Raw genomic sequence first — 13,939 nt, forward strand, 5'->3', positions numbered from 1 at the left:
TAAATCTGCAACTAAATATTAATTTCATTATCAGTTAATCAACTTTTTTTTCCTCTGTTAAATGTAAAATAATGGTGGAAAAAACTGTAATTTAAAAAGGTAGATGTTTGTATTAAAGCTCCTTCAAAATAAAGGTTGATGTTTGTCATAAAGCTCCTTCAGAATAAAGGTAGATGTTTGTATTAAAGCTCCTTCAGAATAAAGGTAGATGTTTGTATTAAAGCTCCTTCAAAATAAAGGTAGATGTTTGTCATAAAGCTCCTTCAAATTAAAGGTAGATGTTTGTATTAAAGCTCCTTCAAAATAAAGGTAGATGTTTGTATTAAAGCTCCTTCAAAATAAAGGTAGATGTTTGTATTAAAGCTCCTTCAAAATAAAGGTAGATGTTTGTATTAAAGCTCCTTCAAAATAAAGGTAGATGTTTGTCATAAAGCTCCTTCAGAGTAAAGGTAGATGTTTGTATTAAAGCTCCTTCAAAATAAAGGTAGATGTTTGTATTAAAGCTCCTTCAAAATAAAGGTAGATGTTTGTCATAAAGCTCCTTCAGAATAAAGGTAGATGTTTGTATTAAAGCTCCTTTAAAATAAAGGTAGATGTTTGTATTAAAGCTCCTTCAGAATAAAAGTAGATGTTAGTATTAAAGCTCTCATCTAGGACCTATTAAAGAGTCTGACTTCTTTGAATTACTTTTTTTTTTTTTAACTTACAACAATAGAAAATAAAGAAAAAGCAGAAAATGCTTCATTCTTCTTCTAAATTCATAAATATATTGACTTTATAAATCTTGCTGCTGCTGCTGACAAGGAAACGAGGAGGCGTTCAGTGTCCTCACGGAAACCACGCAACAACTGCAACGTCAAACAGTTGGAGGATCGTTGTGGTTGTGTCGTATTAACGGCAGAGATCTCTTATATAAACTGTCAGTTAAAGGGGGGAAAAATGAAAGAGAGACAGAAAGAAAGAGGAGATTATATTGCATCATAAGAGAGGATACAGCAGATTCCATTACAGCCTTTAAAAAGCAGGTACCGACTGTTTAAAATTCATTGTGACAGGAGCATGAGACGGTTTCTGCTCGGCTCAAACACTTTTTGATGAGAAGAATAAAAAATAAAAAATAAAAAAATCTTTCAAGCTGATGATTAGTGTTGGGGTTTGCAGAGAGAGGTTTGTCTATACGGAGCTCAGCGGGAGCAGGCGAGCCCCGGCGGTGTCGGTGCTTAGCGCCGCTCATTGATCCACACAGTACAGGTCTCTTCTCCTTCTTCTATTTCCAACATCTCACTAAAAGCCGGCGTTGACACCGTCCCTTACACGTTGCATTTCACAGATAAACAATAAAATATCACTTTGAAAGCCAAAGCAGCAGCTATATCTCTTCGCAACGACCAAAAAAAAAAAGAAAAAAACACATTCATATATCAACATTATCCAAATAAAACATGACGGTCTGCGTTCTGCAATCATTACCGCCTCGCAAACGTCGTAAATTACTTCAAATCTCACGGCTGATTGAGTAATTTTACAGACTCGGCGGCCACTCTGCCCCACATAATTTCCCAGATAAGCTGGTGAAATACCTCACAGCTAATAAACATAAAGTACATCTATCAGCGCTACAGAAAACACAGCGTGACTGTCTGCGTCTCAGGGATAGAAGGAGGTGGAGGAGGGAGGAGGGAGGAGGGAGGGGGGCGGCTGAATGTTAGGAATGAATTAGGTTGTGCAGATTAGCCGGGGCTATCGGAGAGCGATCGTATTTCAGCGCCTTATTTCTGCGAGCGGCGAGCGGCGGGGCCCAGCTCCCGTTTCCTGCGTTTAATATATGGAGAGCATAGAATCGATAAGAGTAGAACAGCCAGCCATCAATCAGCCGCTGATAAGGCATGCAGAGCAGCGCCGCTTTTATGCACGTCAACAACAGACAACAGGCGGCAACCAGAGCAGAGGCTGCGTATATGTATTTATGTGTCTGTGAGAGGGAGAGTGAAGCAAATAGAGACAGTCAGAGTGTGTGTGTGACATTAAAGTACCTAAAACAAACACAAACTACACATTAGCTGGGATGGATTTTCATGCATCGTCTCCGTTGATGGATGTTTTTCCCGTCGTCAGTGAAAACTGGTAACCATGAGGACTAGTTATAGTTAGTTACACTGCAAAAAATCTAATATCTTACCAAGAATATTTGTCTTATTTTTAGTCAAAATGTTATTTTTTGTCAAAATAAATCTCATTATACTTAAAATAAGACTCATCCCATTAAAAAGCAGCTTGTTTTTGACACTTTTTCCTTCTTTCAAGCTGATTTTCACTTAAAATAATCTGATAGTGGGGTAAGTTTCTCTTCCTTATTTGAAACAAGTGTAAATGTGTTTGAAACAAGTGAAAATTATCTAAAAACAAGTGAATTTTTAGGTGATGAGTCTTATTTTAAGTGGAAAGTTTTGAATTAGTTTTGACTAGAAATGAGACATTTTGACAAGAAATAAGACAAATATTCTTGGAAAGAGTTTGAGTTTTTGCAGTGTATAGTACCACACAGTCGACAGTTCCTCCATTAAACAGCAGAATTCATCATGTGTTTGTTGAGCGCTGTTGAAGCACTGAAATAAATTTTCTGATCCGATCGGCGGTCGCTCACGGCAACAAACAACAACATCGTTCCAGAAAGATGAAGTTGGAGATGTGATGCCGGTGAAGGATCGGTTCAGTTTGGGCTCAACGACACTAATGTGGTTTGATTCACGCAGAGATTCTGAGTCCAGGCGACTTCTTTAAAGAGCTGACGCCTCCTCACTTTGTTTTCATCTGATAATCTGTTTGTTTTTTAGCTTTAAAGACACCGACACGTCCATATCATGTTTTTATGTTTATACAAGACGAGTAAATGATGAGTGAAATAACCATCGACATCATGACTCACAACCTAAGGAACCAAAATATACGATCTGCTATACAATGTTATAATGATATATGTGTCTTCATACGATATTATTGCAATATTTAAAAAGTATTGCAATATGCTGCAATATCAATTGTGATTTATTGGGTTTTTCAAAATTGGACATTTATTTATTTCTAATAAGATCAACTTCGTAGTCTGTTCAGATCGATACTCGACGTTCGTATTTTGATTCACAATAGCTACCGTGCTGTATTGATTTTTTCCTCCCACCTCTAAAGTAAAATAAAAGAACTTGGTAACCCTTTTAATTCACACAGGCCGTTGATTATGTCAAGAAATAACCGTCAGTTTCATAGTAATGTCATGTTTTTCATAAAGGTAAAAGCTTTTCATGCTTTTAATTTTTTAGGAAAGGCCAGAATTTTTCTCCACCAGGTCCTTGCAATTGTAGCAACCGTTATTTCTTGGCTATTTCTAGACATTATGATGCAATTAATCATTATTTCTGGGCTATTTCTAGACATCACGTAATTAACGGCCTGTAAATTAAAGGGTTACCGAGAACAGGTGGAGGCGGGGCTAATCCACAACAATGCCGATACAGAGTTCTCAACGAGGAAGTCAGAGGAGATGATAAAACTGATGCTGATGTTGCTTTGTTTTGTTTTGTTTTTGTGGCGGTAACACAACTCTACAGGGCTATGCAAGTCTGGTTTTTAAAAATATTTTTTATCCGTTTTTGTTGTGCCCCCTACAGTTTCGGAGCGCATAGTTTCACTGTCACAAAAAACTCACTGCTAATGTGCAAGTAGATGAAAAATGTACTTGCACTGTCTCTAAAACAACTCTGTCTGGTAACGTTGTGTTATTATCTCATAGCGTGGTGAATGTGCAGGTCACAACTTGTCCACCAGAGCGTTGTGGAGTTGTTGGATTGTGTATTTGATGAGTTTGATGAGGGAAACCAAGAAATCCCATGAGCCTCCGTAGCGTAGCTCTGAGCAGCTCGCGGCTCTGCTCCACCGTTCTAAAAACAGCTTGCACCGACAATTAAAGGTAACGAACCTACTGCTATGACTATAGGGGTTATGGTGATGGGCCAATTTGACAAAATGTTGAACTATCCCTTTAAATAATCTGCATTTTCAGATGAAGACGTTTGTTGTGTAGCTACTCCTCTTCCTCCTCCTCTACCTCTCTGTCTGTCTCACACCTTTTTACCCCCCCTCCCCCTCCTCCCCCTCCTCTCCCCCCCTCTTGTTGCCACCAGTAGTGTGTTAGTGTGTTGTGTTGCTGCTGGTTAATGGGATTCAAAGGCCTGGATCACCCATCAGACCCGATCAATAGGCCTTTCATTGGCCGCCATCTCTCAGCGCCGCACAAAGAGCAGCCTGTGTGTGTGTGTGTGTGTGTGTGTGCATGTGTGTACTTGTGCATATGTGTGTGTTTGTGTGTGTGTACATGTGTGTGTGTGTGTGTGTGTGTGCTCGCGTCCTCTCGCCTCACTGATCTCCCCGGGGTTCCGGAAAGACCTGTGCTTATTCGCTCCACGCGCCCTAAAACACACACACACACATATATATAGACACACACACGCACACATATACACACACATATACACACGCCAGCTGGACCAAATATTCGACTGGGAGAGCAGCTCCACTCCGCCCACTGCTGCCCTGGAGCTGTGTGTGTTTGTGTGTGTGTGTGTGTGTGTTTATGTGTGCAACAGAAAGCAATATAGAGAAAGAGTAAGAGTGTGTGTGCTTGTGTGTGTGTGTGTGTGTGTGTGTGTAAGAGAGAGAGAGAGAGAGAAGAGAGCAACAAGAGAGAGAATTAAAAACAGTGTTTCCTAAAAACTAAAACCAGAAATAAAGGGCGAGTCTTTATATTTTTCTTTTTGTCTCTAAATCAGGTGACACCACTGTATTGATCCAGTGTGTGTGTGTGTGTGTGTGTGTGTGTGTGTGTGTGTGTGTGTGTGTGTGTCCTCTTCCTCTGAACCACTGAGCTCCATTGTTTCAACACACACACACACAAACACACACTTTGATTCACTCCCACACACTCCGTGCTGCACAACAACAACACAATGTGGATCAATCCGCCTGTTAAAATAGTCCCTTCAATAAAATGCACTGTTTTCCTGCAACAGTGACTGAGCCTGAACGCATCACGGAGTTTGTTGACATTTATTCATCTGGCTGAAGGTTTGTGACACAGAACATGTGTAATAAATGTTGTTATGTTCAACTAGAGTCTCCTCCCTGTGGTCGTATCCCTCCGCCGCTCAGACTAGTTCCAGGTTTCATCCTGTTTGAAACCATTGATCTCATTTCTGTGCTCAGTCTTGAGAAACGGTTCAACAGAGTTTTCTTTGGTCACCGTGATGTTGACCTTTGACCTCCAGGACCATATTATTAAGAACTGCTGGTGTCTGAACTCTGCACTGATTCATCTCCTTGTGAATTTTACCTTTTTAAAATAATAATCTGTGACTTGAGACATGAAAATAACACGATGAGACGCAACGTTAATTTACAGGAAAGGAGAAAATCACAAACCATCACCACAGTGAAGGTAAAGATTTGATTTGAGACAAATTTCCACTACGGTGGACAATAAAGTCCATCTAATCTAATCTAATCTAATCTAATCTAATCTAATCTAACTAAAACTACAAATATCAAATCTACAAAGTTTAATGCTTGTTAAATGAAATTAAATGTATTTCCATCGCAGGAGAATCGTGGCGATATCTTTGGTGGTGGTTCTATAACGCTGCTCTTACGTCGCTCTGTGAGACAGGTTCAAGGACGTTGTCAGCGTCGACTAATCTGAATTTTACTCTGGTGGCGCGGATGACAGGGATGGGCAATGATTTTTGAGTAAAAAGTCATTCAATTACAAAAAATCGAATAGTTTATGAGACTATCATCTTATCAACTATGTATTTATTCTACAGGCTAATCTTAAGGATCGGTTATTATAGGGTCTACTATTGATTCTTTTAGGTTATTCTGACGATTCATTACTAAAGAGTCAATGTTTTAAGTGCTATTCATCCTGTACGTTGACAGACCTGAGTAACGTATTTTGTTCTTTCGTGTTTTTCGCATGTTGGATGACAATAAACTGAACTGAAGTAGTTTTTTTTGTTTCATTTTATTGTTAGTATTGTTACTGTTGTGTGATATATTTCTGATTGTTCATTTGTATGTTCTGTTTTCTTGTTGTTTTTTTTGTATGACATTAATCTCATTGTAAACTATAGGTGGAGTTTCCATCTGTTCCAGCACTGTAAATGATCAAATTGTTCCTTTTACTTGTGTATTTTTAACTGTGCAAAATAAATCTGAATTTAGGAGGGAATGGAGGAACAACTTGGTTTATCTTTGGGTGCGAGTGAATATTTGAGCCAAATCTTAAGACGAGATCGTGTCCACACACAGACTAATAACCTAAAAAAAAAAAAACCCAAAAAAACAAGATGGCCGCTTCTCTTTAAAAAGAGTGAACGACTTCAGGTTGACTTTTGCAGCTCGGTTTCAGTTTCAGTTTCAGTTTCGACAGGATCTAAATCTTAGCACTGTAAAATATGAAATTGTTCCTTTTACTTGTGTATTTTTAACTGCGCAAAATAAATCTAAATGTAAATTCAGGAGGAAACGGAGGAACAACTCTCGACTTTTGACTCAATCTGTTTATCTTTGGGTGCGAGTGAATATTTTTGCCAAATCTGAAGACGTTCCTTTTAAAAGCTACTGAGAGATCGTGTTCAGACACAGACAGATAACGTAAAAAACTAACAAAACAACATGGCCACATCTCTTTAAAAAAGAGTGAACGGCGACTTCTCGTTGACTTTTGCAGCTCGGTTTCAGTTTCAACAGGATCTACAACTTTGGGCTCAAGTCGTCGTTCTGAGGGCTTTTATTTTGTCAAAATCTCGTCAGCAGTTCCTCATCCTTTTAAAAATGTCTAATTAGACAGATTAGTCAGAGACAGGGTTGAAGAGAGAGAGACGGAAAAACTCAGAGGAAAACTGCAGAAAAGAAAACGAGAGATAGACAGATGAAGAGAGAGGGAGAGAGAACCTGGCTACTCTGCAGTAATCAATAAAACACACACAATTATACACCCAAATACACACTAATAACTACAAAGTGCAAGTGTGACTATCGACACAGACACAGACACACACACACACACACACACACAGAGCGGGTTAGCTAACACGCTATCAACAGTGTAGCAGTTCAAAGTCCTATTAGCGATGCTTTTTCATCCTCTTCTGCTTTATTTAACGAGACGTGGCCAATTAGGAGCCGGCAATTCTAATTGAAGCTAACCGCCGCTAATGTTAGCGCTGCTGGCACCCACAACAAAGTCGACACGTGTAAACAAACCAACAAACACACAAACACTCACACACACCCAGCAGAAATAAATATCAAGATAAGACAACTTGCCGTGTGAGTGTGTTGTGTGTATAAGTGTGTGTCTCTGTGTGTGTGTGTGTGCATGATGCTGTTCTGCAGGGACGGATATGGAGATGTTGATTTAGAAATCTGTCTAGGAACATGCAAATGTATGCAAATAACACCTCAGTGTGTGTGTGTGTGTGTGTGTGTGTGTGTGTAGCTAAAACACATGCCAACTATTGTGCCTATATGTTTGCATTTGTGCGCTTATATGCAAATACAATCAGTGTGTGTGTGTGTGTGTGTCTGTGTGTGTGTGTGTGTCTCGTTTCCTTGTACTCTTGAATGCATCTGTGATGACGGCTCCTCTGTGTGTACGTGGTTGTATTTGTGTGTCTGTGTGTGTCCGTGAAGCCCATATGTTTGCCATAAAGAGTGTGAGTAATTGCCAAAGTGCTTCTCTGCGTGTGTGTGTGTGTGTGTGTGTGTGTGTGTGTGTGTGTGTGTTCATATAGTGATGCAGCACTCACTGATCTATAGGCGCCGGCTTGTGTCAGTGTGTTTGTGTGAATTAGAGACACAGGAGGTGTTTGGGGTTTTTTCTTTTTTCTTTTCAGTAGAATAAAGAAATGAAGACAGTGAGATAAGGAAGAAAGAAAAGAAGGGAAGAAGGAAAAGAGAGAGAGAGAGAGAGAGAGAGAGATGAGGGCAGATGGTCACGAGACGAACAAACAGATGAAATGAAGGGAGAGAGAGAAACAGGAGGAAGAGACAAAGAAACGCAGATGAAAAACAAACTGGAACAAAAAAGAGACGAATCGGGATAAAAAGCAGCGACGCTGAGGTGAGTCAGTGTGTGTGTGTGTGTGTGTGTGTGTGTGTGTGTGTGTGTGTGTGTGTGTGTGTGTGTGTGTCTGTGTGTGTCAGTGTGTGTGTGTGTGTTCATCACACTCCGACATCATGGCTCTGTGTTTACAGGGCGCGGTTTAACTGTGACCTTTGACCTTCACCATGATCTTACTGACTCTTACTGTCACACTTCAGAGGAAAGAGAGAAAGAGATAGAGAAAAAAAAAACATGGCCGCCCTTGCTGGCATCGACATAAACTGTTAAAGGGATACTTCAACATTTTGGCAAATCGGCCCATTGCCATAATCCCTATAGTCATAGCAGTAGGTTTGTTACCTTTAATTGTCGGTGCAAGCTGTTTTTAGAACGGCGGAGCAGAGCCGTGAGCTGCTCAGAGCTACGCTACGGAGGCTCATTATGGGATTTCTTGGTTTCCCTCATCAAACTCATCAAATACACAATCCAACAACTCCACAACGCTCTGGTGGACAAGTTGTGAGCTGCACATTCACCACGCTATGAGATAATAACACAACGTTACCACACAGAGTTGTTTTAGAGGTAAATTCATGTAAAACCGCTGATGCACGTTGCCTTCAGGGACAGTTTTTCATCATCAGTCTCTGTATTTCCCTCTAAAACAACTCTGTGTGGTAACGTTGTGTTATTATCTCATAGCGTGGTGAATGTGCAGGTCACAACTTGTCCAACAGAGCGTTGTGGAGTTGTTGGATTGTGTATTTGATGAGTTTGATGAGGGAAACCAAGACATCCCATGAGCCTCCGTAGCGTAGCTCTGAGCAGCTCGCAGTTTTGCAAAGTGTTTTGCATATAAAGAGGAGAGCGATCGGATCACGTTACATGTTACAGAGCGTCGTCAGCGTGTTGCAGCCCAGCAGCTGTGAAGAAAAAAAAAAACTGCAGATCTTCCTGAGTGAAGTGAAATTAAGTTGAGAACTTCTTCGTCTTGTTCTTCATATTCTGCTGCTTCTGCCTCGTGGCGCTGTGTCTTCATTGTGTTGTGCTGCTTGTGCTACATACATATTAACACGCTGCTGCTGCCGACTTCAGTGGATCTGAATCTGGACCTGAAGCGTTTATCACATTGATAAAAACAACACGAGCGAAACAGAGAGACGGAGAGAAAGACGGAGTTTCTTCGACGGCGTCGCAGCAGCAGCAGCAGCAGCGTTTCTCACAGAGAGTCAACAAACAGGAAACAGCAGTGGGTGGAGCTCAGTTAATACACAGGTGTGTGTGTCTGTGTGTGTGTGTTGATATGCATGTGTTCTAAATGCATGTATGCAAATGTGTGTTCATAGTACAACAGTTTGTGCAATTTGTCTATAGATTTGTTTGTACATAGTAATTATCTACATTTATATTTAATTGATTATGAGCTTTGACAGAGTGTTTGTGTTGTTATGATGATGATGATGATGATAATACTCTTATTTTGAGCATTTATTTTGGAGGAATGGGAGGAGGAGAGGAGGAAGGAGAAGAGAAGGAGGAACGAGGAGGAAGAGGAGGGAAGAGAAGAGGAGAAGGATGAAGAAGAGGGGGAGGACGAGGAAGGACGGAAGGGGAAGAGGAGAGGAGGAAGGAGGGGAGGAGGAAGAAGGAGAGGAGGAGGATGGAGGAGGAAGGAGGGGAGGAGGAGGAAGAGAAGAGGAGAAGGATGAAGAAGAGGGGGAGGACGAGGAAGGAGAAAGGAGAAGGAGAGAAGAGGAGGAGGAGGGAGGAAGGAGGGGAGGAGGAAGAAGAAGAGGAGGAGGATGGAGGAGGAAGAAGAGGAGGAGGAGGAAGGAGGGGAGGAGGAAGAAGATGAGGAGGATGGAGGAGGAAGAAGAGGAGGGGGAGGAAGGAGAAGAGGAGAAGAATGAAGAAGAGGGGGAGGACGAGGAAGGACGGAAGGGGAAGAGGAGAGGAGGAGGAGGGAGAGAAGAAGAGGAGGAGGAGGAAGGAGAAAAGGAGAAGGAGAGAAGAGGAGGAGGAAGGAGGAAGGAGGGGAGGAGGAGGAAGGAGAGAAGGGGAGGAGGAGGAGGAAGGAGGGGAGGAGGAAGAAGAAGAGGAGGAGGATGGAGGAGGAAGAAGAGGAGGGGGAGGAAGGAGGGGAGGAGGAAGAAGAAGAGGAGGAGGAACGAGGAGGAAGAGGAGGGAAGAGAAGAGGAGAAGGATGAAGAAGAGGGGGGGGGGGCGAGGAAGGACGGAAGGGGAAGAGGAGAGAAGGAGGATAGGAAGAAGAGGAGAGGAGGAAGGAGAGAAGAGGAGGAGGAGGGAGAGAAGAAGAGGAGGAGAAGGAAGGAGAAAAGGAGAAGGAGAGAAGAGGAGGAGGAGGGAGGAAGGAGGGGAGGAGGAGGAAGGAGAAGAGGAGGAGGACGAGGAGGAAGAGGAGGGAAGAGAAGAGGAGAAGGATGAAGAAGAGGGGGAGGACGAGGAAGGACGGAAGGGGAAGAGGAGAGGAGGAGGATAGGAAGAAGAGGAGGAGGAGGGAGAGAAGAAGAGGAGGAGAAGGAAGGAGAAAAGGAAAAGGAGAGAAGAGGAGGAGGAAGGAGGAAGGAGGGGAGGAGGAGGAGGAAGGAGGGGAGGAGGAAGAATAAGAGGAGGAGGATGGAGGAGGAAGAAGAGGAGGGGGAGGATGGAGGAGGGAGAAGAGGAAGAAGAAGAAGAAGAGGAGGAGGAAAGAAGGAGGAGGAGAAACTTAGTAATTATCTACATTTATATTTAACTTTATATGAGCTTTGACTGAGTGTCTTGTTGAAGTGTTTTGATGATGATGATAATATTCTTATTTTTAGCATTTCTTTTCAGCAGCAGCAGGTTAGACTTTTATTTTGAAGGGGCCACCGACCAACTACAACTACCACAACACCGTGATTCTTCTGAGGGAATCAAACCAGCGAGCGGAGGAGCGGAGAAGCGAGGGAGCACGCGGCGACCCGTCCTCCTCCTCCTCCTCCGTCTGCTGCGTCTCTGACTCCTGATCCACTCTGGACGGCTTCCTGCTGTGTGTGTCTGTCTGTGTGTGTCTGTGTGTGTGTTTTTAATGTCAGCGAGGGTCCTCATGAGTAAAAAAAACACACAAACTTGCTAACATTTCCATATTTCGCACATTCTGTGTCATAAACTGTAAACTGTCTTGTCTGTAACAACATCTATTGCACAAAAAACAAAAGGCTGTGTGTGTGTGTGTTTCTGTGTGTGTGTGTGTGTGTGTGTGTGTGTGTGTGTGTGTGTGTGTGTGTGTGCTCTGACCAGGTGTGTGTCGAGGTAGGCCCTCAGGCTGTCCAGCTCCTGTCTGGGCTGAGTCCAGTTCTCGGTGCCGTCCAACGCGTCCTGCAGCCACGAGATGAACCCGTCCAACTGCTGCACGAAGCACTGGGGGGGTGGGGGGGGGTGAGAGAGGTACACACACACACACAGAGAAAAACAGAGAGAGAGAGAGAGAGAGAGAGAGAGAGAGAGAGAGAGAATTTAGTCCAATGCATAAAAAAAACACTTTAATATTATGAATTAATGAGTAAACCGGTGTTGTCCAGAGACGACTGGACTCACATCAAAACAACACAACACTCTGCAGAGGAAACACAGGGATGAGAGAGAAAGGTAGAGGAATGATAGAAATAAATGTCCAACAGGTGAGGGGAGAGGAAGGAAAGAGGAGGAAGAAGAGGAGGAAGAAGAAGAGGAGGAGGAGGAGGAGGAGGAGGAGGAGGAGGAGGAGGAGGAGGAGGATGGACGGTGTTTCAGAGCTGATTCCAGATGAATTAATTCAAGGACAGAAAGAACAAAAACGAGACCCGCAGGACGTAACAGGTAAACACACATTAGGATAAACAAAGAGGAGGAAGAGGAGGAGGAGGAGGAGGAAATAATCTGACAATGAAAAGTGGAAATAAAAAAAGAAGAGATGGAAAAAAAGAGAGAGACAGAAGGAGAGAGGGAGGAGAAAAGAGAAATCGGGACAAATGCTGGAAACAGATAAATGCAGTAAAACGGAAATGAAAGAAGGTAAAAGGAGAGATAGAAGAAGTGGAGGTAAAGAAGTGAAAAGATGATGAGATTGAAAGATGGAGAGAAAGAGGAGAAGATGAAAAAATGGAAGAAAAAAACAAAACAAGAGATGAAGAGATAAAGAGTCGCTGAGATGAAGAAATAAAGAGAGGGAATAAAAAAAAACACAACAAAACAAAGAGTTGAACATGTATGTCTCCATCTCTGGCAGGTTGCCCTTCATCAGAGCAACAGACAGATGGACGGAGAGGAGGAGGAGGAGGAGGAGAGGGGGAGGCGGAGGAGAGGAGGAGGAGAGGAGGAGGAGAGGAGAGAGGAGTAAAAAAACAACAGCACAGGGAGAAGAGGACGGCTCGTCGCTCAGTGGAGAGCTACTGCCATCTACTGGAGGAGAGGAGGAGGAAGGAGAGGAAAAAGAGGAGGAGAGGAAGGAGAGGAGGAGGGAGTAAGAAGGAGAAGAGCAGGAAAGAGAGGAGAGGAGGGGGAAGGAGAAGAGCAGGAGAGGAGGCGAGGAGGAGGAGAAAGTAGAGGAGGAGAGGAAGGAGAGGAGAGGAGGAGGGAGGAAGAAGAAGAAGAACAGGAGAGGAAGGAGAGGAGGAGAAGGAGGAAGGAGAGGAGGAGAAGGAAGGAGAAGATGAGGAGGAGGAAGAGAAGGAGAAGAGGAGGGGGAAGAGGGGTGGGTAGGAAGGAGAGGAAAAGGAGGAGGGGGAAGGAGAAGATAAGGGGAAGAGGAGGAGGAGGAAGGAGAAGAAGAGGAGGAGGAGAGGAAGGAGAGGAGGAAAAGGAGAGGAGAAGAAGGAGAGGAAGAAGAGGAGAGGAAGGAGAAGAGGAGAGGAAGGAGAGTAGTAGAAGGAAGGAGGAAGGAGAAGAGGAGGTGAGGAAGGAGAGGAGAAGGAAGGAAAGGAGGAGAGGAAGGAGAGGAGGGGGAGGATGAGGAAGGAGAGGAGGAAAGGAAGGAGAGGAGGAGAGGAAGGAGAAAGTAGAGGAGTAGAAGGAAGGAAGGAGGAAGGAGAGGAGGAGGAGGAGGAGGAGGAAGAGGAAGGAGAGGAAGAAGAGGAGGAGAGGAAGGAGATGAGGAGATGAGGAGGAGGGAGGAAGAAGGAGAAGAGCAGGAGAGGAGGGAGGAGAGAGGAAGAGGAGAAGGAGAAAGGAGAGGAGGAGAGGAAGGAGAGGAGGAGGAGGAGGAAGAGGAAGGAGAGGAGGAAGAGGAAGGAGAGGAAGAAGAGGAGGAGAGGAAGGAGATGAGGAAGAAGGAGAAGAGCAGGAGAGGAGGGAGGAGAGGAGGAAGGAGAGGAGGGGGAGGAGGAGGGGGAAGAATGAGGAGGAAGGAGAGAAGAGGAGGAAAGGAAGGAGAGGAGGAGAGGAAGGAGGAGAGGAGGCGAGGAGGAGGAGGAAAGTGAAGAAGAGGAGGAGGAAGGAGAAGAAGAGGAGGAAGAGGAGGAGGCGAGCAGGAAGAGCAATCAAAGCAATAAATGGGACAATTTGTGCAATACTGTCCACAAAATGCTCCTTTATGTGTTTTTTTAATGTTTTTTATGACTCAAATGATCATATAATATATACATGAATGTGCTGCGTATTTGTTTTGGTTTTTTTTAATTCAGGAAGAGTTGAGTTTATATTTCTGTTCTAGTTCACACACATGTTTTTTTTTTTTTTATTACAATCAAGCAGCAGCAACTTGTAAGATAAATTAAAGTTAAATCATCTAATGTTTAATCTATGTATGTTATGTATGTT

General features: G+C 43.2%; 1 protein-coding gene across 1 annotated transcript in view; it reads right to left on the bottom strand.

Moving 5' to 3' along the window:
- The window catches only part of akap6 (A kinase (PRKA) anchor protein 6), a 228,035-nt gene that overhangs the window by 159,730 nt on the left and 54,366 nt on the right, over positions 1–13,939 (bottom strand). The window contains exon 11 of the mRNA XM_085767983.1: positions 11,441–11,563. Within this exon, the coding sequence (XP_085624109.1) occupies positions 11,441–11,563 (123 nt within the window). The remainder of the gene's footprint in view (positions 1–11,440; positions 11,564–13,939) is intronic.

The sequence above is a fragment of the Trachurus japonicus genome, chromosome 22 (assembly GCF_045865225.1).
Source record: "Trachurus japonicus isolate A0001 chromosome 22, Traja_1.0".
Lineage (NCBI taxonomy): Eukaryota > Metazoa > Chordata > Actinopteri > Carangiformes > Carangidae > Trachurus > Trachurus japonicus.